The 27682-nt window shown below is 45.6% G+C and overlaps 2 protein-coding genes across 5 annotated transcripts in view; both read left to right on the top strand.

The window, feature by feature from the left end:
• The window catches only part of LOC108348302 (zinc finger protein 709-like), a 26804-nt gene extending 20794 nt beyond the window's left edge, over positions 1 to 6010 (top strand). For 2 of the 3 annotated variants that reach the window (XM_063275931.1, XM_017600343.3), the window contains one exon: positions 301 to 6010. In XM_063275931.1, coding sequence (XP_063132001.1) covers positions 301 to 1672 — 1372 coding nt within the window. In that variant the 3' untranslated portion in view covers positions 1673 to 6010. The remainder of the gene's footprint in view (positions 1 to 300) is intronic. The other variant, XM_063275932.1, reaches the window with a different exon arrangement.
• Positions 1715 to 24253, top strand: Zfp866 (zinc finger protein 866). Of its 2 annotated transcripts, none has more exons than XM_017600344.3 (4): positions 1715 to 1845; positions 20927 to 21053; positions 21261 to 21321; positions 21721 to 24253. In XM_017600344.3, the coding sequence occupies exons 1-4, from the start codon at positions 1771 to 1773 to the stop codon at positions 22679 to 22681; spliced, it is 1224 nt and encodes a 407-aa protein (XP_017455833.1). In that variant the 5' UTR covers positions 1715 to 1770; the 3' UTR covers positions 22682 to 24253. The 2 variants fall into 2 exon arrangements, with proteins under 2 accessions (XP_017455833.1, NP_001395692.1); NM_001408763.1 differs by lacking the exon at positions 1715 to 1845 and adding an exon at positions 16148 to 16280 and having other exon boundaries at positions 21721 to 23482.
• The last annotated feature ends 3429 nt before the right edge of the window (positions 24254 to 27682 follow it).

Raw genomic sequence — 27682 nt, forward strand, 5'->3', positions numbered from 1 at the left:
TATTTTTGAGAAAGGGTCTCACTATGCACCTCTGAATCAGGCTGGCCTCTAGTTCACAAATATCTGTTTGCCTTTACCTCCTGAGTACTGGGATTAAAGACATGTACCACCAAGCTCTTCTGTCTGCTTGTCTGTCTGTCTTTCCTTTTTGTAGAAGTTGCCTATTAGAGACCATGAGAGTGTGGTCTCAGGGTCACAAAAACCTTACCCCTTATGCCAAACCTTAATATAAGAATCAAGTTTTCTACTAAAATTAAGTGTTTATGAAAAGGTTTTTACGTCTCATTCGTCCTTTAATAGGCATGTCATATCTGACTCTGAATATTTACCAGAGGAGCAGGAGGGATACGGAAGCAAACCGTACGATTCTAGTTCTCTCCCAAGTATCCAAGGATACACGGGTGCTCACACTGTGAATGGACCTTGTGAATGTGAGGTATGTTTAAAATCCTTTGGTTTTCCAAGTACATTTGGAATGTATCACCAACCCCACAGTGGACAAAACTTCTGTGACTATAAGGAATGTGGAAAGGCTTCTGTTTATCACAGTTCACTTTACACACATGGAGGAACTCACAGTATAAGAAAATGTTACTCATGTAACCAGTGTGGCAAAGTTCTGAGTTCTTCCAGTTCCCTTCAAAGGCATGAGAGAATCCACACGGGAGAGAGACCCTATAAATGTCAGCAGTGCGGGAAGGCTCTGAGTTCTTCCACTTCCCTTCAGAGGCATGAGAGAATCCACACAGGAGAGAGACCCTATAAATGTCAGCAGTGCGGGAAAGCCTTTAGATGTCACAGTGCCCTTCAGTTACACGAAAGAATTCACACTGGTGAGAAACCCTACGAATGTCAGCAGTGTGGGAAAGCGTTCACATGTCACAGTTACCTTCGATTACACGAGAGGACTCATACTGGAGAGAAACCCTATGAATGTAAGCAGTGCGGGAAGGCCTTCAGGTGTCAGACTTCCTATCACAGACATAAAATCATTCACGGCGGAGAAACGTTCTATGAATGTAAGCAGTGCAGCAGGCTCTTCATCTATCCCTCTCTGCTTCAGATGCATGAAAGAACTCACACCAGCGAAAGACCATATAAATGTAAGGAGTGCGGGAAGTCATTCCTTTATCCCTCTTTACTTCAAATGCACGAACGGACTCACACCGGGGAGAAACCCTATGAGTGCAAGCAATGTGGTACAGCCTTTAGACATCACTCTTCCCTTCGACTGCATGAAAGAACTCACACAGGAGAGAAGCCCTACGAGTGTCAGCAGTGTGGGAAAGCCTTCACTCGCCACACTTCCCTTCGGTTGCATGAGATAACCCACACTGGAGAGAAACCTTACAAATGCAAAGAATGTGGGAAGGCCTTTAGACATCACTCTTCCCTTCGCCTGCACGGAAGAAATCATAGTGGAGAGAAGCCCTACGAGTGTAAACAATGTGATAAAGCCTTTATACGGTACAGTTACCTCCGATTACACGAGCGAACACACACAGGAGAAAAACCTTACGAATGCAAACAGTGTGGGAAAGCCTTCAGCCGTCACAGTTCCTTTCAGAGACATAAATCTATCCACACCGTGGAAAACCCCTATGAGTGTCAGCAGTATCTAATCCCTTTGCCCCTATTTCCTCCAAGTACATCGGACAACTCGTTCTGGTGAGAAACACTACGGATGTGAGCAGTGCTGAAGTGTTGTCCTTACCCACGTAAAACACATGCAAGAACAAAGATGTCACAGAATAAGCCTCATCCACAGAAATGATTCCATTTAGACTTCAAAGGCACGAAGGACTTCATGCTGGGCACAGTTTCTACAAATGTAAGCAATGCGTGGTAAGTCCTTTATTGGTCACTTTCCTTTCACAGAAACAAGTAATTCATGCCTTATGAATGGAAACAATATGGTTAGTCTTTTATCCCTGTTTGCTTCAAACATGAAAAAAACTTAAGGTGCAGAATGCTGTGAATGTCAACAGCTGAAGCCTTCCAGAGTTGCAGGTCCCTTCAGTGTCGTGAACGGCGTCTTCCTGGAGGAAAAACCCTGTGATGTTTAGGTGCCATTGCCTCCATAGATCCCATGACAGTCTTCTTTTGGAAACAATGCCTGTGAGTGGAAACAAAGCTGTGACGCCCTCACGCTCAGTTCCTTTCAAAGATGTACAAATATTAGTGGTGGGACAAAGCCATATACATAACAAATCTGGTAAGTTTCGGTTGTCAGTAGGTGTCAGCTTTGTCAGTAGTGCAGCTGCCTGTAAGTTGCCTGTGCTCAGTAACCCAATTAAAGTCAGTGGTGCCCCAGGCTGCCCTTGGGTGGAATCATTTCTTTGCTTTTAGCATTGGCGCCCGATCTAGGGTGAACAGACATTTGTTCACATGCGGCCAGAAAATGTTCACACACACAGCACTTGGCGTCCGAATGTGAGGCACAACGAAACCAAAGACAAGTTTGAGAGGAGCACTGGCCTTGCCTCTGCTGTGGGTGACAAGACATGGCCTCTGAAGGGAAGCTTTCTGTGGGCACAGCGTCTACAGGGTTAATTCTGAAACATCTGTCCTTACAGTGTGCTGTGGAACACTGTGCCTCCATGTTCAGTACCCGTTGAATGGTCTGTACCTTGCAACTCCTTTGTAGTATGGAGTGGCCCACTTGTGTGACAAGTGAGGTTTGTCACGTGAGTGTATGGACATCCCCGTACAGCCGTCGGGCTAAAGAGTATAATACAGTTAATTAGCACAGGCGGGACAGGTCAAGTAGGCCTCAGGTCATGGCCCTTGCTTTTTGAGTAATAAGACACGCAATAGGCTTAGCCATCTGCTAACATGAACTTCCCCTCTAATGGAAGAGTTACTTGGAGGAAAGGATGCACAGGTGATGTCCACTGTATTGGCCTCTGAACTGGCAGGAAAAGTAAGAGGAGGGAAAGTGGGAGGGAGGGAGAATGAGGATGAATGAGATGCAGCTGCTGGCTTCCTGTTTCTTTCTTTCTTTTTTTTTTTTTTGGTTCTTTTTTTTCGGAGCTGGGGACCGAACCCAGGGCCTTGCGCTTCCTAGGTAAGCGCTCTACCACTGAGCTAAATCCCCAGCCCCCTTTCTTTTTTTTTAAAAAAAGATTTATTTATTTATTATATTTAAGTACACTGTAGCTGCCTCCAGAAGAGGGCATCAGATCCCATTACAGATGGTTGTGAGCCACCATGTAATTGCTGGGTATTGAACTCAGGACCTCTGGAAGAGCAGTCGGTGCTCTTAACCACTGAGCCATGTCTCCAGTTCCCAAGTTTCTTACAGCTGGAGTGGCATAAGGGAAACAAAAGTTCTATCTGTTCAGTAGTTCTTCTGGGACCCTAAGACTTGGAGGCCATGTAAAATCCTGCACAGTGAGGACCTTTATTCAAAGGGAGCGAGTAGAAGTGACCCAGCTTACCCGGTAGTCCTGACCTTTAATGCAGAAGAATAGGGAGGTGAGGGGTACGCCTGGGAGTGGGGGCCTAAGTGGTGGCCCCGGGGGGGAGGGGATGATGCTCAGCAAGTATTCCGCCTTGGGAAGGCGTAAAGCTCCAGGGAAACATCAGCGAAGGAAGATAGGATAGGGCAGTGCAGCTAAATCGTCTGCGCTTTCCCAATGAACCCAGGCGTCCTGCAGGAAAGGACGTCTGTGTGTACATTGTTTGTTCAGCCCAGAGACCTCTCAGCAGCCAGGGGCATCCACTGAAGCGGCAGCAGTGTGCTACAGCCTGAGCCCAGAGACTGTCAGACCCTGGCAGTCCATGGGGATACGGCAGGTGAGCCTGTCTGGTTTCCCCTTGGCTCTACAGCAATTGGAGAACGGGAGCCAGCTCCTTCCCCGGCAGACCTGCTGCTGGAGGTGAGGAGATCCATAGGCCCTCAGGTTCAAGGCTCATGAGGAGTGACAGATGTGCAGGATAAAGTACAACCTTCTGTCTTCTCCGCTGTGTCCAACGTTGGCTTGAATTTATTCTTTGTTTTATTGAGGTAAATTCTTATGTGGCCTAGGCGGCTCTTAAACTCACTGTATAGATGACGATGATCTTGAAAGTCCGAGCCTCCTGCCTCCTGTTCCCAAATCCTGGGGTTGCATGCATGGGCCACCCTATCTGGTCCCCTGCGCTTCAGAACTAACCCAGGCCCCATGCATGCACTCTTAGCTGTGCTCCGTCCTCAGGTTAACACTGAGAAGACACTCGATACAAGTGACGGTCTTTCCATGCCGTTGGATCTTGTTAATATTTTATTTATTGCCTGCTTAGCTGCTGACTCCTGAGTCCAGCTGGCACTTGTTTGGGATGGGGGTCGTGAGCCTTGAGTGATCCTGAGACCTTTTCTTCCCCCAATCCCCTGTGTAAAAAGGAAAAAGGGTGTGCATCGTGCTGATATAATGCTAGCCTGTGAGAGTTCCACAGATTAAGAAAAGCATCCAGGTGAGCTGAAAGAGTGATGATCAGAAGCGGGTACACATGTGCACAGGACAGGCACATGGGAATTTCTTGGGATTTTTTCTGGTTGGGTAACACAGGTGATACCAAATAAGGTGAATGAGGAAATCCTTCACATCCTGTGGCAGGATTAATCATTAAAAGGTGAGTTGGGGAGCTTGGATGAAGGCACCCTGTGTGAATGGGAAAAGGTTCATTCAGCAGATTGGCTATTTATTGAGTTAAGATGCAGTGTCAGGAGTATTAGCCGCGGATGCTCCTCAAGTCCCCTGAACAGTACAGACCATTGTCAGTACTATTCGTTGTCCCCAGAACTACATGGAAAACGTCCTGAGGATACCACATGCTTTGGTTGCTGACTTTAGAGAAAACCATCTGACTGAGCTGGAAGCCACCTCGCTGGCCAGCATTCACAGGACCCCTGGGTGCAGGCTGCTGTGCAGCTCCACTCCCTCTGGACCCTGCATGGTACCACGTCAAGCAAGATGGGCACACTAGGGCTGGTGAGATGGCTCAGCTGTGGGGGGTGCTTGCTGCCAAAACCACCAACTTAAGTTAGATCTCAGAACCTACGTGATGGAAACTGATCCCCTCACTCATGCCATGCCATGCACCTTCCCTCCACAATAAATATAGACAAATGCAGTTAGATCTAGTACTGTAGCTGCACGACTCAATGACAGTGGCCAACCGCTGTCTGCTTACGACTAAGGCTTGCTCTCCAGGGGTCAATTCACATGTGTAAGACCCAATCACAGTTCATAGCTAGACAGTCATAAGGCCCTAGCGTTTTGCCAGACGGATATATTTCTGTGAAATGACTGTCTTGAGTTCTGTTTATGCCGGTAGATTATTGTTTCAGTCATTTTTGAACAGAGAAGCTTCTTGCAATGAGACTTGTCACCCCCTCCTAGGATTGGCACATTCTAGAAAAGGGGGTGGGGCGCGCCGGAGGAAGGGATGGCATGTTTTGGAACACTGTCCTCTGAGTATGCCATTGCCTGTCTTTGAAGTCTCAGTACCTGTGATGACCTGCAGGAGGCCTACACAGAATCTAGACCTTTAGTGTCCATGTGGAGGCGTGGGCCTGGAGCCCCAATGTCTTCCCTGATGATTTACTGGCAATAATTCTCACTATAAGGAGGGATCATGAGGCCTTTTTTTCTCCTTGAATATCTTTTGCATTCTGAAAGTGTCTCACTATGTAGCTCTTGCTGTCCTGAAACTAGCTACGTAGCCAGGCTGGCCTCGAACTCACAGAGATCCATTTACCTCTGCTGAGTACCGAGATTAAATGTGTGCACCACCAGGTCCAGCCTATTCCCTGAATACCTTTAGGTAGTTAATGGTACTTAGACAGGAGGGCGTCAGGAGACCTCTTCCTTCCTCTGGATAGAAAACCAAATAGTTGTTGCTGGTAGAGGGAGGAACATTTGCTTCAGCGGATTACCCACCTATAAGTTTCCCATGTTTTTGTCAGTACCCCCTCACCCATGCTCCTGTAAGTAACCCTAATTAAAATAATTGGTTCATCAAGCTATACTTGTGTCAGATCTTTTCCTTGTGTCTGTGTTTGGTGCCCTTGTCTGAGATGAACGGACATTCAGACCTCAGAAAAGGTTCACACGGCCGTATCGTAATATGTGTTGTATTGACAAGCTATGACAACTTAAGTTTATTGAGAGTGACACTGAGAGGGAGCAACCCACCTTTTTTCAGAAACATGCTTATCCCAAGTTTTCCCTGTTACTTCCTGGGTAGGCTGGCCCGTAACAGGGAGAAAGTTGATTAGCAGTAGCTCTGGGTATTGAAACAGTCTGTAGCGTCTTTGTGAACAGATAGAAGGTAAAAAAAAACTGTCTCAGGATTGCAGAGGAGATAAAAAGCCAGATGCTCCCCCAGTGCACCTCTGCTGGGTTTTTTAAAGCCTCAGTTGTTTTCTTCCTTCCATCCACCTATTCATCTACCTATTATTTGCTATTTGTTTTTTATAAGAATTTACACGTTTGGGTGTTTTGCCTATATGTAGGTCTGTGTACCACATGTGTGCCTGGTGCCCTGGGAAGCCAGGAGGGCATTGGATTCCCTGGAACTGGAGTTACAGATGGTCATGAGCTGCCATGCATATACTGGGAATCAAAGCCAGTACTTTTAAGTGCTGAACCATTTCTGTAGCCCCTACCCACCCTGCCCCCTTCCTGCCCCCATTTGCTTTGTGACTGTGCTGCTTCAGTCTTCTGCTGAATGTTATCCCTATGACTTCTATCTCCAGCTCGCTATTTACTGTTTGTTTATTTGAGACAGAGTCCTCGTTACATGGCCCTGGCTCGCATAGAATTCATGAAATGTATCAACCTAGCCTGGACCTCGCAAGCATCCACCTGCCTGTAGTGTTTTATCATATTAAATCTTTTTTTTTAAGACTTTATTTATTTTATGCATATGAGTTCACTGTAGCTGTCTTCAGATACACAGGAAGAGGGCATCAGGTCCCATTACAGATGGTTGTGAGCCACCATGTGGTTGCTGGGAATTGAACTCAGGACCTCTGGAAGAGCAGTCAGTGCTCTTAACCACTGAGCCATCTCTCCAGCCCTCATATTGAATCTTTTTTTTTAAAATATTTTATTTATTTATTATATATTATGAGTACACTGTTGCTGTCTTCAGACACACCAGAAGAGGGCATTAGATCTCATTTCAGATGGTTGTGAGCCACCATGTGGTTGCTGGGATTTGAACTCAGGACCTCTGGAAGAGCAGTCAGTGCTCTTAACCACTGAGCCATCTCTCCAGCCCCCTCATATTGAATCTTAATTGTGCATATGTACCTACCTCGGTGCTCAGAGATCATGTGGGTCCTGGGGACCAAACCCAGGTCGTAAGTATTGGGGGCAGGCTCTGTGCCCTCTTCCAGCCCCCATTGTTTTAAGTGTACTGCATGGGAACTAAAGTGTGGTATTGTCACTTGTGATCCAGAGTGTACTAAACAGGCAGGAGAGCTTGGAGTGAGTGAGGTGGCAAGACCTACATTTATCCACACCTATGTCCTATGTCTGCAGGGTCTCACGTGGCAAAAGTAATCCCAATAAAAGCTGATGATGTTGGCAGAGGGTGACTTTCTTTGAGAACAAAATCAATGCTGGAGGAAAAATGGTTTGAATGTAAACATTGTGAAAAAAAATCCAGAATTCCTAATTCCCTTCAAGTGTATGGGGAAACTCATGGGTGAAATTTTAATGAATATAGATTTAATGAACATAAGAATAATAAAAGCCTGTTTTTTCTCTCTTGACATCACAAAAGGACTTGGCTCCTGTGTGTATTAGAAATGAGTTACAGCCTTAAGAATCTTTTATTTCATTTTATAGTTTTTTGAGACACAGCATAACTCTGGCTGTTCTAGAGCCTGCTTTGTAAGCCAGGATGACTTCCAGCTCATACACTTCCACCTGCCTTCTGTGTCCAAGCTACTGGGCTTCCATCAAGCCTGGATGGATAAGGCTTGGACAAAATACAAATCAATCTGTCTGTCTGTCTGTCTGTCTATGTTTGTGTGTGTCTGTCTGTCTGTCTGTCTGTCTGTCTATCCATCCATCCATCCTCAGTAGACAGGAATGCCTCTAACTCACAGAGATTCCCCCTGCCTCTGCCTCCCAAGTGCTGGGAATTAAAGGTGTGCTCCCTCACAGCTCAGCTCACACACTTCTTAAATTTGTTCCAGTACACATTGGTGCTCTTAAGTCACTCCTTGTAGTTGTTACTGAGGGCAGATCAGTGGTTCCATAGGTTTAATAATATCAGTGTTCTGATCTTTTACCTTAGGAAGTTTAATATACATCATCTCCAAGTCTCACCTTTTATATATAATATATATCTTTTTAAAAATATGTCTTTATTTTATGTGCATAGGTGTTTTGCTTGCATGGATGTGTGAGGGTGTTGGATCCCCTGGAACTGAATTAGAGACAGTGTTGAGCCGTGATGTGGGTGCTGGGACTTGAACTTGGGTCCTCTAAGAAAGAAGCTAGTGCTCTTTTTTTTTTTTAATAGATTTATTTATTCATTTATTATATATAAGTACACTGTAGCTGTCTTCAGATACACCAGAAGAGGGAATCGGATCTGTTTACAGATGGTTGTGAGCCACCATGTGGTTGCTGGGAATTGAACTCAGGACCTCTGGAAGAGCAGTCGGGTGCTCTTAACTGCTGAGCCATCTCTCCAGCCCCGAAGCTAGTGCTCTTAACTGCTGAGCCATCTCTCCAACCTATCTTTTATAGATCTTAAATAATTTATGTAAGCCAACTATTCAGGAAACATTCAGCTGTGTTAATCTTACACAAATTCTTTATTAAAGCAACCACATGGTGATCTCATGCCCTCTTCTGGCATGCAGGTGTACATGCAGATAGAACACTCATAAACACAACATAAATAAATAAATCTTAATTTAAAAAAAAGATTCCAGGGCTGGAGAGATGGCTCAGTGGTTAAGAGCACTGATTGCTCTTCTAGAGGTCCTGAGTTTAAATCCCAGCAACCACATGGTGGCTCACAACCATCTGTAATGGGATCTGATGCCCTCTTCTGGTGTGTCTGAAGACAGCTACAGACAGCTAAATAAATCTTTTGAAAAAAAAAGAAAAGAAAAGAAAAGAAAAGATTCCAATGCTAGACTTAAGTTCTGTGTCATCAGACTTTACCCTGAGAGAGCAGTGTGTTTATTGGACTTAGAAAATATGGGTGAGAGACTGTTGATTGCTGATAGCAGTATGGGTGACCCAAAGGCTGCCATACTGGAAAGTCTTGACAGTATGAGTGCTGGCTTCCCCATAGCTGCAGAGGTAGTACCCCTCCCTGTATGCTCAGATGAGGATCCAGTGACTACCCATCTTCCCCTCACACACACCTTTCTAAAGATGTATCTCAGTGTATGGCTCTGGCCATACACTATGTCGACCAGGCTGGCCGCAGATGTGTAGAGGCCCAGCTGCCTTTGTCTTTTGAAGGCTGGGGTTAAAGGTGAACACACATGCTGGCCATTATGTATGCTCTGTAACTGAAAGGTAGAAACAGAAGCAAGAGTTGGAGCTTGGTGAAGCAGAAACAAGCAGACAATCATGAAGCAAAGGAGTCTTGGGAAAGGAGAAGAGACTAACTTTAGAGAAAACAGGTTAGAGATGCTGGGCAGAGGAGGAGGCATTAGGACCCCCACATGGTTTTTCTCTCCCCACTGGCTGCAGCTTGCCTAACACGTGGCCATCTATTCCTTGGGTCCTGGCTGGGAACTGTGCCATTTTACATTTTCTCAGTGCTTTTGCAAGCCCTTATGGGATTTCCAAGTCTAGCCATTTGACGGAGGAAGCTCCTTTTGATAGATGGCTACTGTTAGAGGACCATGACTAGGAAAACTCTTTTTTTTTTTTTTTTTTTTTTGGTTCTTTTTTTCGGAGCTGGGGACTGAACCCAGGGCCTTGCGCTTCCTAGGCAAGCGCTCTACCACTGAGCTAAATCCCCAGCCCCTGACTAGGAAAACTCCTAATTCTCCATGGAGGATCAGTAACTGTCTCATGGAAAAACTCTGTCAGGGTTAAACAGTGCCGGAGGTCCGGTGTGACTGCCCTTAGTCTGATTTATATTTTAAACGTGTTTTCTTGAGGGCGTGTGGGGCCAGGAAGTTTTGTTCCCACCATTTTGGCTCGTCCCATGTAAGTGCATTAATTGAGATAGTGAATCTTCATGGTTCTCGCCATCTTGATGAGGTCATTAGTCAAGCTGAGATGTAGTTGCCTGGTTATTTTATTTTTAGTTATGTTAAGCACAAGTCCATGGTAAAATGAACCTATGCACCATCGGAGCACCGGTCCTCGTGGGATTCATGTATCTCACAGATTAAATGTGGACAGTCACCGCTTTCCTTTAAACAGATACCTTAATTAGGTTTTAGCCTGTATATAGGAGACAGCATGTGTGGGCTAGGCATGTAGTCCCCAAATAGCAAAGCAAAGCAGTATAGGAAGAAATCCTTAGATCAATAGCTTTAAAGCAATGTGAGTCCCTATATCCTATAACAAATTACAAGCAGCATTTTGATTGGAATTCGATTGCGTCTAGTTGCTTTTGGTAGATGGCTGTTCTGACAATATTCTTACAATCCATGAGCACGGGAGGCCTTTCCGAGTCTAATGTCTTCCTCCACTTCTTTCTTTGGAGTCTTAAAGGTTTTATTATAAAGGATTTGTTCTCTTTTGGTCGGGTTGTTGTTCATATTGTAAATGGATTTCTTTTAGACTGCTTGTTACTGATATATAGGGGGCTGTTGGGCTTTGTGTATTGAGTTTGTATTTTGCCACTTTGCTGAACATGTTTGTGAGCTCAGAGTTTTGTGGGGGATGTTTAGTTAGGCTCTGTTATGGAAGAACCATGTCATCTCATCTGTAACAGGGATTTTGTTTTTACTTCTTTTCCCTTTGTCTTAGTTAGGGTTTCATTGCTGTGAAGAGACACCACAACCAAGGTAACTCTTACAAGGGCAAACCGTTAATCAGAGCTGACTCACAGGTTTAGAGGTTCAGTCCAGTGTCCTCATGGTGGCCAGCATGGAGATTCAGTCCACAGTCATCATGGTGGGGAGCACGCAGGGTACTGGCCAACATGGCAATGGAGAAGGAGAGCTCTGCATCTTGATTAGAAGGTAGGTAGCCAGAAGGAGACTCTTCCAGAAGGCGGCCAGGAGGCGAGTGTCTCTTCCACACTGTGGAGCTTAAACACTAGGAGATTTCAAAGCCTGCTTCCACCTCATCCAACAAGGCCACACTACTCCAACCAGGTGGAGAACTGGTCACCATTGAAGTGCTTTGAGTTTTCTTTATTTTGCATTTTGTGTTTTGTTTTTGCTTTTTTAGACACAGGTTTTTGTCTGTGTAGTCCTGCTGTCCTGGAACTTGCTTTTAGACTAGGCTGGCTTTGAACTCACAGAGATCTGCCTCCCTCTACCTCCCTAATGCTGGGATTAAAGGTTTCTGCCACCACTGCCTGGGGATTTTTTTTTTAGCTCAATAACAGTCCCTCTGTTTACCTGGTCGGAGTCCTTCATTTTAGGACATTGTCACCAGCACTGCCATTTTGGAATCTGCTTTGGACTTAACAAAAAGGACCTGCTGCTGGCTTACCGTTCAGAGGTTCAATCCATTATCATCAGGGTTGGAAGCATGGCAGCATCCAGGCAGACATGGTGCTGGAGGAGCTGAGAGTTCTACATCTTGATCCACAGACAGCAAAAGGAGACTTTTTCTTGCTGGACATAGTGTGAGCGTTTAAGACCTCAAAGCCTCGCCTCCACAGTGACACAATTCCTTGGACAAAGCCACACCTCGTCCAAATAAGGCCACATCTCCTAATAGTGCACTAGCTATGACCAAGCATTCGAACACATGACTCTGTGCGGGCCACCCCCACACAAACCATCACAGTAGACTTTGAGACTTCCCTTTCCACCTTTAGGTCACAATGTGAACTCCCAGCTGCTGCTCCATTTCCCTGTCCCTGTGCACTTGCTCCCCCATCATAGAGTTCAACCCTTTGAAACTCTAAGCCCAACTAAACGTTTCTTTTATAGGTTGACAGCCTTGGCAATGGCGTTTTGTCACAGTAATAGAAAAGTAACTGAAATTTGGTACCAAAAAGTATATCGCTACTGTGACAAACCCGACCATGTTGAGTTTTGGAGGACTGTAGAAGACTGGGACTTTGGTGTAAGAAAGCGGTTGTACTTTGTAAGCAGGTCTAAACAGGATGTCCTCATGGGAGCTTGCAAAACAGCAGTGCTGAGAGCTTTGCAGACTGTGGAGGCATAACTCAAAAGGTTTCAGGAAGGAACAATATTGGCAAAACTGGGCTAGAGACCATTCTTATGATATTTTGGCAAAGATTGTGGCTGCTTTCTGCCCTGTCCTACAAATTTGCCTGAGACTAAATTTAAAATTAAACTAATTTGGTTATTAGATCTTATGCATACATATACATACACACATGCACACGCACATAAATATTTCAGGCTGTCCTGAAACTCACACTTTAGAAGAAGCTGGCCTGAAACTCTGAGATCTGCTTGCGTTTGCCTCTCAAATGCTCAAATTAAAGGTGCGCAACCATGCCTGGCCCAAGTTAATATTGACGCTGTTGTGTGATCATTAGTGATCTTCTTTTTTTTTTTTTTTTTTTTTTTTTTTTTTTTTATATGTGTGACTGTGCATATGTTTATGTTGGGGAGGGCTGCCTGCAGAGGCCAGAAGCACAGAGAAGAACCCTGAAGTTGTAGGAGTTATGAGCTGCCTGACATGGGTGCTGTAAACTAAACGTGGATCCTCTAGGAGAGCAGCCTGTTCTTTAGTTACTGAGCCGTCTAACTCTTTTTTTTTTTTTTTAAAGATTTATTTATTTATTATATATAAGTACACTATAGCTGTCTTCAGATACACCAGAAGAGGGCATCAGATCTCTTTACAGATGGTTGTGAGCCACCATGTGGTTGCTGGGAATTGAACTCAGGACCTCTGGAAGAGCGGTCGGGCGCTCTTAACTGCTGAGCCATCTCTCCAGCCCCATTAGTGATCTTCTTAATCCAGATCTACAGTGACCAAGAACAAGTGGGGGGGGGGGAGGAAAGGAAAGAAAGAATATACAGTTTCAAGAGAAAAAGAACACCAGAAAAATTAATGTTGGGAATAAGGGCTGTGCTGAAAGAGAAAAGGAGACCAAAGCTGGGGAGAGGGCCCGGGGGTTAAAAGCACTGGCTACTCCTCTGGAGGACTTAGGTTTCATTCCCACATGCCACTGATTCTCAGCCTCTCTCCGTCTTGCAGCTTCCATGTTGCCAAAATTAACACCACACGGGAGACTCTTACATATTACCAAGTTAAGCACACACAGGGCAGCTCTGTTCCTCCAGTTCCAGGGGATTTGATGCCCTCTTCTGGCCTCTCTAGACACCTGACACACATGTGGTACACAGACATACATGCAGGCAGGACACTTATACACACAAAACGAAAATAACCAGACCCTTAAAAATAAAGAAAACCCGGGTGACAGTGGTGCACACCTTAACCCCAGCAGGAGGATCTGAGAGTTCCAGACCAGCCTGCTCTACAGAGCGAGTCCAGGACAGCCAAGCTACACAGAGAAACCCTGTCATGAACAACCAAGAGAGGGCAGGGAGAGATCAAGGCAAGGCCTACTCTGTATTGGGATAAAGTCCTCATTGTCTTGTTCTATGTAAGAGAATAGTTATATTAGTCTCCAGAACAGAATATATTAGTCTATAGAACAGAATAGTTACTGTTCTATTCCTGTGAATAGACAACCATGACAAAGGCAACTTGTAGAAGAAAGCATTTAATTCGGACTTACTGCATATATAGTTCAGAGGGTTAGAGTCTGATCATTGTGGCAGGAAGCATGGAAACAGGCAGGTATGGTGCTGAAGTAGTAGTTAATAGCTTGTATCTTATCTGAAGGTGTCAAGCAGGCTGGCAGGCAGACACACCCACATCCAGAGAGAGAGTTGGGGCAGACAGACAGACAGACTGGGCTGGGTGCTGCATTTTGAAACCTCAGAGCCCACCCTGAGTGACATGCCTCCTTTAATGAGGCCACACTTATCTTTCCTAAACAATTTATCAACTGGGAACCAAACATTCAAGTATATGAACATATGGGGGCCTGTCCCTCAAACTACCACAGGTGCCTCTGGACAAGACCCTACCCAGCTAAGCTTCTGACATGTAAAAAGGAGAAGCCTAAGTAATTTTCTACTCCCAAAACCACGACAAGGGAAAACTGCTGCAAATGTGATTCAGTGGGGCCAGGCTCCGTTCCAAGAAGGCAGCAGAACTTGGCCATGTTGTCCATGTGGTCTGGCTTTAAAGTAATGAAGGAGATGTTGGTAGTCACGGAGTCTTCCTCTGTAGTTATGGAGAGCCACTGAGACCAGGTGTATAGCAGTGTAGTCCCTGCATGTACTGAGAAACCATTGTGAGACATTTTAAAATCGAAGCCTGGATTTCAGTGGAGATCCTAGGGCCAAGGAGAGACTGTCTTGAGTCTTAGAAGATATTTGGGGGGGTTGGGGATTTAGCTCAGTGGTAAAGCGCTTGCCTAGGAAGCGCAAGGCCCTGGGTTCAGTCCCCAGCTCCGAAAAAAAGAACCAAAAAAAAAAAAAGATATTTGGACCTTTTAATAGTGTTGAGACTGTGAAAGTCTTTGGGGACTTTTGGCATAGGACTAAATGCATTTTGCAATATAGCATGGTCTATGGGTGCCAGGGAGTGGTTTGAATGGCTCCCATAGGCCATGTTTCAGTTTTTGGTCCCCAATGTTTGGGAAGAATTGGGTGTGGCCTTGTTGGTGGAGGTGGTCTTTGGGGTTTTAAAAGACTTGTGCCATTCTCAGTGTGCTCTCTGCTCCTACATGTGGATCAAAGTGGGAGATCTCAACTATGCTCCACCTGCCTGTGGCCAAGCCTTAAATTAACTACACCAGCATGGACCGTTACCCTCTGGAACTCTGAGCCTGGCTAAACTGTTTTATAAGTTACTTTGATCATGAAGTTTTATCATAGCATTAGAAATGTAACTATGTCAGGCAGCAAGCGCCCTTCACCACTGAGCTGTCTCTCCAGCTCCTCTTTTTCTCATCTCTGATTATGTGTTTGTTTGCATTGGGTATGTGCACTTGGCTAGTTTTACGTCAACTTGACACAAGCTTGAGATATCAGAAAGTAGGGAGCCTCAGTTGAGAAAATGTCTCCATGAGTTTGGGCTGTAATTGAGCCTGCAGGGTCATTTTTTTAAATTAGAGATTAATGGGGGGTGGGGGGAGCCCATTGTGGCTGGGGCCATCCCTGGACTGATGGTCCTGGGTTCTGTAACCAAGCAGGCTGAACAAGTCATGGGGAGAAGCCAGTAAGCGGCACTTACCCCTGGTTTCTACATCACTCCTCTCTCCAGTTTCCTGCCCTGTGAGTTCCTGCCTTTGCTTCCCTCGATGGATTGTGATTGATTCAGGATAGGTAAGCAATACAGAATTTTCCCCAAGTTGTTTTGGTCATGTTGTTTTGTCATAGCAATAGCGACCACTAACATGGACAGCACGTGATGCCCACCCAGCCAGACCGGATTATTCCTTGGAGCTGTACTTGCAGTTTGGAGTCACCCGATGTGGGTTCTGGAAATTGAACTTGGGTCCTCTGAAGAGCAGCTAGTGCTCTCAACCTCTGAACTATCTCTCCAGCTACCTACAATACCAATTGGAACCAGAGTGGCTGACTGCCCTCTTCAGGTCTGAGGCACCGGGGCCATTGTATTGGACACTGAGTTGGTAACTGGACCGTCTACGAGAACCATCTGGTACCCGGTTAGACTAGGAAGTGCTTGCTGAGTTCACCAAGACAGCAGGGCCCAGCTCTCCAAGTGCAAGAACAAATTCTGCTTAAATGGAAATCCCTCCTGATCCTGTGCTGGAGTAAAAGACAGTCCAGGGCAGAGATTGCCAGTTCATCACTTCAGCTTCTGCTGTCACTCAGCAGTCGCTGGGCGGCCCTAGCCAATCAGAGCCTCCAAGCTTATACAATCTATTATCCAATATTATCCAATCTAGAGCGCTGTAGGATGGCGGGAGGCGGGTCTTCTCTGGCCGCCAGGCTGTGGACTTAACTCCGCGGCTGAGGGAGGTCCCGTGGGTGCGTGTGCTGCGCTGTAGGCCGCCGCTGTGAGGGGACCGCAGGCGAGCTCGGAAGCCAAGATATGGTGAGCGCGGGGCCATTGACCCAGATGGAGAGGAATGGCAGCTATTGGCTCTCCGCTTCTGCCAAGCTAGGCCTGCTGCTTCGGCGGCCACTAGGTCGCTACTTATGTAGCTCCGCCCCTCGGCTGCGTCTGTGCAGAGCTCAAGGTGCCGCAGGGGAGGCCCCGCCCTCCGTGTCGGTGACGTCACGGTCACAAAGTGGTTTTGATGTTGTACCTGGAGGCTGCTTGCTAAACTCAAGATCTTGCCGCTCCCGAGTTGTCCACTTTGAGTTAATTTTGTGGAAGTTGTAAACTCTGTTTTCGCTTACTTATAACTATGTTAGATAGTATTTGTGAAGACAATTACTCTCCTTGAGTTTAATTTACTCTTTTAAAAAACTTGACTGTTTTATGGTTTTTGTGTTTTTTTAATACGGTTTGTAGATAAATTAGTTTCCAAATATTCGTACACTATCATGATTATTAAATTTTTTTGTAAAGATAAAGTCTGTTATTTGTGTACTATTTATTTAGAATTGTGTTGAATTTTGAGTTTTTTTCCTCCTTTACATATAAACTTTAGAACAGCTTTCTGCTGTTACACAAGATGCTAGCATTCTTGTTGGGATTGTGTTTTGAATTTATAGTCTAAATTGAGGAAAGCAGCATCTTGGTGTTGTCTTTATTTACCAGTCCACTGCATCATATTTTTTACTTATTTGACTCCGCCCCTCCATCCCCCCAGACTGGATCTCTCTGTGTCAGTGATTCTCAACCTTTTGGTTGAGACAATTGGAAAACACTAATTCCCAGTGGTTTTAGGAACTGAGATACTGTTCAGTAACAACATTACAATTATAAGGTAGCAACAAAAATAACTTTCTGGTTGGGGGTCACCTCAAAATGAGGAAATGTATCAGAGGCCCCAGCATTAGGAAGGTTTAGAACTACTGCTCTATGTATTCCCTGGCTGTCCAGGAACTTGCCATGTAGATCAGGCTGGCCTTGAATTCACAGAGATCCTTTGTTTCTGACTCCCAAGTGTGGGGAGTAAAGACCCGTGCCACCATGCCTAACTTGATTCTTTTTTGAAAAAGAAATCTATCTTCATCCAAGGATCTTTGTTAAATTTATTACATGTTTCTCTTTGTGTCTCCTTTGATCTGGGTACCACATCCTCAGTGTGAAATTGCTAACCATTCAGTTACTCATTGTCATTATGATGGAGCTCTTGTGTTAATCTTGTAGTCCAAAAGTTTTCTTATTATTTCCTTGAGGTTTTGTTGGTCTTCGAATTTTCCACTTGAGAAGACTTGTATTTTATGTATTATATTTTTAAGATTTTTTGTTTTTCGAGATTATAATACAATTAAACATTTCTTTCTTCACTTTCCTCCCGCCAAATCTTCTCCCATAGTCCTCCCTGCTCTCCTTCACATTCATGGCCGCTTTGTTTCATTAACTGTCACTTGTGTGTATGGTTTCAGGGCTGACTGTTTAGCATTGGACAAGCAATTGTTGTGCTCTTCCCTGGGGAAGAGTATCTCTCCTGCTCCCAGATTTCCTTAGTTACCGGTAGTTCTTTGTCCACTTTTTCATGTCCACTGGTTTTATCTTTGTTCAGCTCATGTTTGGATAGACTTTATGCGCTGGTGAGACATTCCTAGGAAACCTAGTCTCACAGGAAACTCCCTGATCCTTTGGCCTTCTACAACTTTTCTACCCAAGACCTTTAGTTTTTAAATCTCAGTGGCTCCCCCGTCCCGTTCTCTTTCCAGTTATAGCATCTTCTTCTGGCCTTCATGCCTCTCCTAACCCCCATGAGCTTGCTATGGTCGGCTCAAGCTGACTGGCTTATCCCAGAGCCACCTGCCTGCTGGGCCTCTTGTGGCTCTGGTAGACACAGCCACCTCCACTGACTGTCTTTCCCTCAGTCCTACTTGGTTTCTGTGACCCTCTGGAAGGTGAGCAGTTCCCACTCCAGGCAGTTCCCACTTTCCTGTTGGAGAGAAAACAGCTCAGTCTAGGCCACCACTTCACACCCAGTTAGTTTTTCCCATTTGCACTGTCTTGCCATTTTTGCTTTCTGTGAGCCACTCTTAAGGCTTCCCAGCCTTCCAGAAGTTCACTAGCTTAGCGTTTGACCTTCCGTCCCCTTTAAGAACTCCAGCTCCACACGAGTCTTGCCTCATTTACCCCGTGATGTGGGTCGACCGTCTGCTTTGCTTTGCTCTTCTTTCATGGCTTAATTACTTTACAGATCCGCTATCATGATTATTAACAGATCCACGTTAGCACATCTCTGGGATCCTTCCGTGCTTTTCTTGCACCCTAAGTATGGAGTCCCTCTAAGCAGCTCAGCAAAGCCACTAAAGCTCCACGCAGACCCAGGGTCGTCCTGAATTAACATCTTTCTCAGCTCTCGGTGAGCCCAGTCCCATCTTGCCTGAGAGCTGGGCATCCTATGGCACCGCTCTCCTCGCCAGTGCTCTCATCACCACATCCTCTGCAGTTTTCCTCTCCACTGTCTGACTTGTTCTTGGACTCTCATGTTCTGGGTACCAGAAAGGGCTTTTAAGCTTTGATCTGACTTGCATGCTTTTTTCCCTCCTATCTTTTTTTTTTTCCTTTTCTTTTTCTTTTTTTCGGAGCTGGGGACTGAACCCAGGGCCTTGTGCTTGCGAGGCAAGCGCTCTACCACTGAGCTAAATCCCCAACCCCTTTTCCCTCCTATCTTGCCACCTTTAAGAGGCATTGGCCAGTCCATGTTCTCCGTCTTTCCTGCTTTCTTTTCCAAATCAGGGGCTAATGGAGAGGCTAGCAAACACGTGTCCTGTCCATATTAGAAGTCCTCCTCCGACAGCCGTCCCAGCCTCAGACATGTTTCTTATTACACAAAGTAGTGTTCAGGCACCTTCCTGCTCAGCTTTGCTCATCTGCTCTTACAGGCTGCTCTGCAGGGCGTGCAGTGTCTGCTTTAGACCCTACTTCCTAGAGCGTAGTCACATGACAGACCCCCATCAGGAAGCAAATATGCTACTTCCTACCACACAGCAGAAGACTGACAGCCTGGAACAACGCCCACCCGCACCCCCTGCCAGACATTCCTTCAGGGAATCTACCTTTTTGTAAAATTTTGTTTTTTAGATTTATTTATTTTATTTATACAAGTACACTGTAGCTGTCTTCAGACACACCAGGAGAGGGCATCAGTTCATCATTACATGGTTGTGAGCCACCATGTGGCTGCTGGGAACTGAACTCAGGACCTCTGGAAGAGCAGTCAGTGCTCTTAACTACTGAGCCATCTCTCCAGCCCAAGGGTTCTTTCTCCCTTTACTCGCACTAGCATGACACATGCAACGTCTACCATAGCAAAAAGGCACACTACCATTTAACACATAGGGAAGGGCAGCCTTATCAGAGTCTCCTTCACCCTCAGCCTGCTCAGCTGCGGTTGCAGGCCTTGTTACCCATTGCCAAGACCATGAAATCATTCCTCCCACCCTCTCCAAATCTGTCATTTCCTTGTTCTGTTGCCTAATATGTTGTGTGACTCTTTCCTACAGAGACATAACACAAATTCTGCTCATCCCCACATAGGGAACCAAGGAAAAACCAAAGTAACAGTTCCACCAGTATCCATCTTGGACCCAACAGACCCAATGGCTCTGTTGGGTTTTCTTAGAGGCATATGGCTGAGGGATTTCCTAGAGGAGCAGGGATGAGGAAAGGCCAGCAGCGTCATGGAAAGGCCTTTCCTGACGTGTGAGAGCTGCATCCCAGAGCACTGTGCAGGGCCTGCAGGCCACTCGACAGCTGGACAGGCCTCTTCTCTGGAAGACATGTGCTACTTCTGTGAATTTAGGAAGTGGCCTGTGAATCTTGTAAATACCTGCTTTCCCAAAGGGGTGAAATTACTTCCCAACTCTCTTGAGCTTCAGGTTTCATTCAGGAAGGAATGTTTCAAGGTGGAGAGGATTGCTATGTAACAGCCTATAGGTAATTTCATCTTTAAAAAGAAATTAATTTATCTTAACTTTTGTTTTTTTGAGGTAGGTTTCTCTGTGAAGCTCTCGCCATCTTGGAACCAGGCTGGCTATGAACTCAGAGAGAGCCACCTACCTCTGCCTCTTGAGGGCTGGGATTGAAGGCGTGAGCCACCACACACAGTGTCATTACTTGTTAGCTGTTGTGATACGACACATGAAGTGTCCATTAGAGAATCTCATTAGACTCCTGAGCCACAGTTTTCTTACTAAAGGACAATGGGAGTTTAGAAAGTTCCCTAGTAGTTGCAGAAATCATTTATGTTGAGTGAGGTATCCTTTATATTCCTGTGAACCCTGTCAAAATACTACGTCCCCTCATGCTGTCAAACTTTAAATGTCGGGAGGAGGGATTTCCGAGGACAAGCAGGCTCTTGCATTGCACAGTTCCGGACCCCAGGGGGAGGACTGTGAGACAGGAAGTAAAAGTCACTGTGGAGAAAGGACTGGGGCAGAGCAGAGCACACCCTGTGTCCTGAGCGCAGTGATGAGCGAGTGCTGCTACCGTGATGCTTCTTCCGCATCCCTCAGTGCTTGCGTGATGACTTCCGTGTGGTGATGTGTGGATCCCACAGAGCGGGAGGAACCTGGTGTCAGTCAAGTTTGTACAATGTTTAGGGCTCAGTGAGCTTTGAGGACGTGGCTGTGCACTTCACCCAGGACGAGTGGGCTCTGCTGGATCCTTCCCAGAGGAGTCTGTACAGGGACGTGATGCTGGAGACCTGCAGGAGCCTCGCTGCTGTAGGTAAGGACGCCGTCCTACCTTCGCTCTGTAAACTAAGGAGCAAGTGTCTCTTGGTGTGGATGCTCTTCCGGGATACAGGCTATTGGAAGGGAAGAGTATGGTGAACAAATCGTGCATGATGTTGTTTTCTGTGGAGATTGAAGTTTGAAACTAATTTTTCAATGATCTCTAATAATTTATCCTAAGTTTTCTGGGAATGTCTTATAGGAAGCAGATGGGAAGAGGAGAATGTTGAAGACCGTTGTAAAAATCCTGGGAGAAATATGAGGTAATTTCTATCAAAAGTTGAAGCAAAGGAATTTAAAGGGATTTTAATGACCCGTGAACATTTAAGGAAACAAAAAAACAGCCTTCAGTTGTTTCCGTCATTAGAAAAATTATACCTGTGTGATGGCGCTGAGAATGTGTGCTGGAATATCAGAGTGCCAGTCAGTGTTTGCAGGGGGTTTCCTCTTGGAAACTCTACTCAGAACTGGTGTCAGCAAATGCTACTGTTCTGACTATAGCTCTGTGGGAGCCATGCTATAAAATTACCGACCCGTTTGGTTTCATGCTGTTCAGATGTGCCAGAAAGCACACACTTGGCCTGATTTTGGGAGGAGTAAGACAAATCTAATAGCCAGTAAGTAGTAAAGCGCCTGTCTCTAACGAACTTGTCCTTTTTCAGAGGTTCCATGATAGAGACGCCCTGTGAGAGGACAGAGGATGATCAGGTTGAAGAAACTCTGACACGGATACCAGATCTCCACACAAGCACGACAGCTTCTCCAGGACTGACGCCATATGAATCCAGTGGATGTGGAAAGGCTTCGATGAGGCCTCCGTCCTCTGAGAGGCGTGCCTCGGCTCTCCCTCGTTATAAACCACAAGAACGTGAGGATTGTGGAGCCAAGCAATACGGCTTGAATTCTCTCACCTGCTTTCAAAGGTGTACGGAAGCCCACACTGGGAATGGGCCTTGTGAATGTGAGGTATGCGTGAAATCTTCCTGTTTTCCAGATACATTAGGAGTACATCAAGAGGCTCACAGTGGAAAGACACCCTATCAATACAAGGAGTGTGGAAAGACCTCTGTTTATGCCCATGGAGGAAGCCGCACTATGGGGAGGTTTTATGAATGTAACATATGTGGTAAAGCTTTGAGTTCCTCCACTTCCCTTCAAAGACATGTAATAATTCATACCGAAAGACTCTACGAGTGCACATATTGTGGTAAAGCTTTTAGATATCCCAAATACCTTCGATTACATGAGAGAATTCACACTGGAGAGAAACCCTATGAGTGTAAACAGTGTGGGAAGGCCTTCAGATTTCCCGGTGCCTTGCCATTACATGAAAAAATTCACACAGGAGAGAAACCCTATGAGTGTAAACAGTGTGGGAAGGCCTTCAGATTTCCCGGTTCCTTGCCACTACATGAAAAGATACACACTGGAGAAAAGCCTTACGAGTGCGAGCAGTGTGGGAAGGCCTTCAGACGGCACAGTCATCTTCAGCTACATGAGAAAATCCACACTGGAGAGAAACCCTATGAGTGTAAACGGTGTGGGAGAGCCTTCAGACGGCACAGTCATCTTCAGAGACACGAACGGACTCATGCTGGGGACAAACCCTACGAGTGTAAATGACATGGCTGAAGCCCTTACATTGCTTAGTTATCTTCTGCTACATGAAAGCATTCACACTGGAGAAGAGAAGTGCTGTCGGTGTAAACAGTGTTGGGAAGCCTTACGCTTACATGACATCGGTCTTATTAGCTGCAAACCCTACGAAGTAGACACTGACGAAGTCTTTAGATGGGATTATCATCTTCCGTTTCATAAAATAATCACCCTGCAGGGAGCTGTGTGAACGTGGACATTGTGTTGAAGCTTTTAGGTGTTGCACTCCACAGGGACGACTCACGCTGGCAGGGCCACACCCCGAGGTGTTCTGCGGTAGAAAGTATTTAAATCCCAGCCCAGGGTTTCTACCCCACCTTTGCTCTTTAAGCTCCTGGATGAAAGACACATACAACCTTTTTATTTATAATAAGCCTTAAGCAACACAAGAGCAGGCCAGATACTGCTCTCCACACTGTTGGCATTACTTTCCTATGACAAACCCGAGTTATTGCTTACTGTATACTGTGTTTCATCTGGGCTGCTCTGAACTCCAATTGGCCAGCCCTCAGGGACACATTCTCCTGACTCCCAACTCATGGCAGCTTCTCCTTCCTCCTCCTGCACTCTTCTTCCTCCTTGTGGTCCCTCTCTAACTCTAAGCCCACAAAACCTAACCCCCACGTATGTCCCTTTTGCCCAACTATTAACCTCTTTATTCACCAATCAAACGTAACTTGGAGACAAAATCACTGTCTCATCGCCGAGACAACCATTCTTAAGGGTCCCAAATTAACATTAAAATACAAACAACATTGGACCAACTCACTAAAGTGTTCTTCAGCTATGATATAACTCACATGTGAGAAAAACTATAAACATATTATATATGCATATATAATTCTCATCTGTGTAGGGCAGATCTCTTCAGGTCTTTCATACTCCATAAAACCCTAAGAATGTAAACAGTTGGACAAGGCATCGCCTGTCACAGTTTCAGCAACAGTGTCACGTGGGGCTTTTAACTGGGGAGACGTGAAATAATAATTACTTACCTGGTAAAGCAGTGATCCTGTTGGGGTTACTTACAGCACCACAGACAACTCACAAACCTGCGCATCACCAAACCACCCACGCCAGCTTGAGTGTTGACTACACCCCTAGCGACCTGCACAACTTGGAGGGAACCCAGCTGGCAGTCTCTACTGTCAGCAGTGGTTTACTGGTCCATAACCCCGAGGAGGTACTCCGAATGTTTTAAGCCTTAGCTCTCTGGGACTTACTAGATAAATCATTGGCCTCCTGAGTCTGAGGAGCCTTCCTCCTTCCTCCTAGGACAATGTTTCAATGTAGCTGGACACTCATCCATCCTTTCCTGTGATTCCTACTTTTTTTTTTTAAATCACCTTTTGAGTCTGGGGGGGGGGTGATGCTGATATCAGAAATTTCACTGGTGGTTATAAATCCCCACACACATCATTGTAGAAAGTTGTTTGCTCCCAGGGCGAACTGCAGATAACAATGACAGTGCTCCCTGTGCAGACATTTGAGGCATTTTGTTAGACACCTCACTTCTGTCAATTAAAACAGTAGCAGTTATTTTGCAGCTGGGGCCTGTGATGTTTCCAGCCATGGGACTTCGTCCTGGCTTACGGTAGCAGACATAAATTTCCTCCTGTAGAGCTGCCTATGAGAAAGCTTATCGTACCCATGATAGTCATGCCACTGTTGAAGCCCAAGCACAGCCTGCCTGGCCTTTTGGTGCCATAACACACAGGGTCTATACCTGAGCAACACTGTTAGTGAAAGTTCTCTCTCTGCAACCTGCATAACAACACCAGTCACTGAAAGCTAGCTAGTATGAAGGAGGCCTCTGGCTCACTTCCGTGCTGTTTTTTTCATGTCCTGTGGCCAAAGAGCTTGGCTTCAGCATTAAGGCCTTATATTTTTGGCAATATATAACCGAGGGCAATGACAACATGGTTTGTGGGGCCTCAGGATTGTCCTTGGCCAACAATTCATATTGAGGTGGCCTGCCCTTGACAGTGAGATACTCACTTATCAACCCTATGGGCTGTGTCACTAGGGTTCCATCCTGTACTTAAACAGCTAAAAAGCTGTTGTTTTAATACTCCATTAAAAATATACTGGGAGCTGGAGAGATGGCTCAGCAGTTAAGAGCACTGGCTGCTCTTCCAGAGGACGCCGATTCAATTCCCAGCACCACATGGCTCACAAGTGTCTTTTAACTCCAGTTCCAAGGGATCTGACACTCTCACACTGTCATACAGGCAGAACACCAATGCACACAAAAGTAAATTATATAAAAAATTGAACCTAATCCTAGTATATTTCTTTTTTAAAATTATTTATTTGTTATATATAAGTACGCTGTAGCTGTCTTCAGACACACCAGAAGAGAGCATCAGATCCCATTATAGATGGTTGTGAGCCACCATGTGGTTGCTGGGATTTGAACTCAGGACCTCTGGAAGAGAGCAGTCAGTGCTCTTAACCTCTGAGGCATCTCTCCAGCCCCCAGTCTATTTTCAAAATAGGTAAAAGTACCATTGCACCTGGTTGTCTTTAGTCCAGGTCTGTCCATTTGTGTTTGTGAAATGACTACCTCATCCACTGGCAGTTTTCCGAGTTGAGTGAAAGCCTGATGGTGGCTTCATGTGTTCCTTGCTTACGTGGAAATGCTTGTAAGACGCCCCAGGCAGCTTCTACTCAGGTGAGGGCATATTTGCATCCTTCGCTCATAGGCTTAGGTTCTATATGGCTTGTTAGTCGTTCCTTTATGGGATAAGTTAGCTCAGGTATGTGTCCTGTCAGAGCCTTTCTCTATCAAGACCTCAACTGAGAAGAGATCTCACGTGCAGTAGCACCTTCTGCTCTGTAGACTGTGTATAAAGATACCTGAAGAGAAGCCCTGTTTCTGTTTGCATGTGTTTGCTTACAGCTGCCGAGTGTGTTTATGGTGATGGCTGCTGTTGTTACTGCTCCAATCTATCAGTGACATCGGACTGTAGCCCCTTTGGCCTTCCAGTTCACTGAACAGCAACAGCTTTAGGGATTTTCCAGGCCTTCCCTGGCAGAATGCGACTAATGGGCATCATCAAGCTTCATGGACTGAGAAAATACTGGGTTCCTAGCTTCTCTGTCATGCCTTTGTGGGGCTACACAGCCCCACCAATAAGTTCATGTACTGAATCCCTTCCATCATTTACATACATTTTGTTCTGTCCTCAGAATTCTCTGGTATACTTTGTCATAAAAGAAGGGTTAGGATAAAACCCAATTCATGGCTGGCCATGTAGCTCTTGGGGCACAGTTTTCTGTATCATGTACAAACACCTGATTTTAATCCCATGGGTGACTATGCTGGGCTGGAGAAACAAATGCCTTACCAGAAAAACACTTTCTAAATGCCTGCTATGAGAGGACTTGAATCTCAAACAGATGGGTTAATAGTGAGAATACATGTGTCTTCAGCACAGTTAGAACAGTCCCTGTTTCACATAAGGACTGTTGTGTCTTCATTGGAATGTCACAGTTCTATTAAGAATGACATTTTTGGGTGTTGGGGATTTAGCTCAGTGGTAGAGCGCTTGCCTAGGAAGCGCAAGGCCCTGGGTTCAGTCCCCAGCTCCGAAAAAAAGAAAAAAAAAAGAGTGACATTTTTGGCACTTTAAGAAAGGAAGGGGCTGGAGAGATGGCTCAGTGGTTAAGAGCACTGACTGCTCTTCCAGAGGTCCTGAGTTCAATTCCCAGCAACCACATGGTGGCTCACAACCATCTGTAATGGGCTCTGATGCCCTCTTCTGGTGTATCTGAAGACAGTTACAGTGTACTTATATATAATAAATGAATAAATCTTTAAAAAAAAAAAAAGAAGAGAAAGGAAGGACAGACTAATCTCCATGTGCCTACGATGATAAGGGAGCAAAGGAAACACCTGGAAGGTCACAGCATAGACTGATGATGGGAAGGACAAAGGGCATCGACTGTCTTAAGGGCTCTTTGGCTGCAGCAAAACACCATGACCAAAAAGCAGTTAGGGGTGGGTTTATTCAGCTTACACTTCCACACTGCTGTTTTTCACCAGAGGAAAGAGGGCCAGAAGCCCTCCTTTCTCTATAGAACATACCATGGACACGACTAGTAGTAAAAACATACCGATTGATGGTCCATGCATTGTGGTGGTGGGCTTTCCTTTTCCCCTTCTGAGAGTCTGGGTCAGATCAAGCAATTCTGCTCTCTGGGCTGAGGGATCTGGCTTGGGCCCAAATGTTTTAGTTAAATTAAGCATTCAGCTCCCATGTGTCTGGTTTCATCTATCCTGTGATAGTCATGGAAGAGAACCTGAGTCATCGGGCAAGAGGGCTGCTGGCTGCTGGCTTCTCAACAGTTGAGGGTGAGCCAGGAGTGGGGCCCTATACCGTGTCACACAGTCATTAGACATCCAGCATTTGGGTGCTTCTCAGAGGAGGGCCTCAACTGTCTTGTGGGGTGCTGTGAGTGTAAGATCTTGACACAAGAGTTAATTTGTTTGCTCTTTTAAAGTTAAAACTATCAGTAGCAGGGCTGGAGAGATGGCTCAGAGGTTAAGAGCACTGACTGCTCTTCTGGAGGTCCTGAGTTCAATTCCCAGCAACCACATGGTGGGTCACAACCATCTGTAAAGAGATCTGATGACCTCTTCTGGTGTGTCTGAAGGCAGCTACAGTGTACTCATATATAATTAATAAATCTTTAAAAAAAAAAAAAACAACTATCAGTAGCCACCACAGCTCTTAGGTAGACCATACTGTGGCTACAGGGTCCACTCATCCTAGGGGGTTTCCATGGCCACAGAGTTTGGGTTAAAATTCCTTTTGCTTGGAAGTTCTAAGACTGGAACAGGAGTCAGAACTGTTTCTTTTCTTTTTCTCTCTCCCTTCCTTCATTTTTTTTTTTTTTTGGTTCTTTTTTTCGGAGCTGGGGACCGAACCCAGGGCCTTGCGCTTCCTAGGCAAGCGCTCTACC

The sequence above is a fragment of the Rattus norvegicus genome, chromosome 16, assembly GCF_036323735.1.
Source record: "Rattus norvegicus strain BN/NHsdMcwi chromosome 16, GRCr8, whole genome shotgun sequence".
Taxonomy (NCBI): Eukaryota; Metazoa; Chordata; class Mammalia; order Rodentia; family Muridae; genus Rattus; species Rattus norvegicus.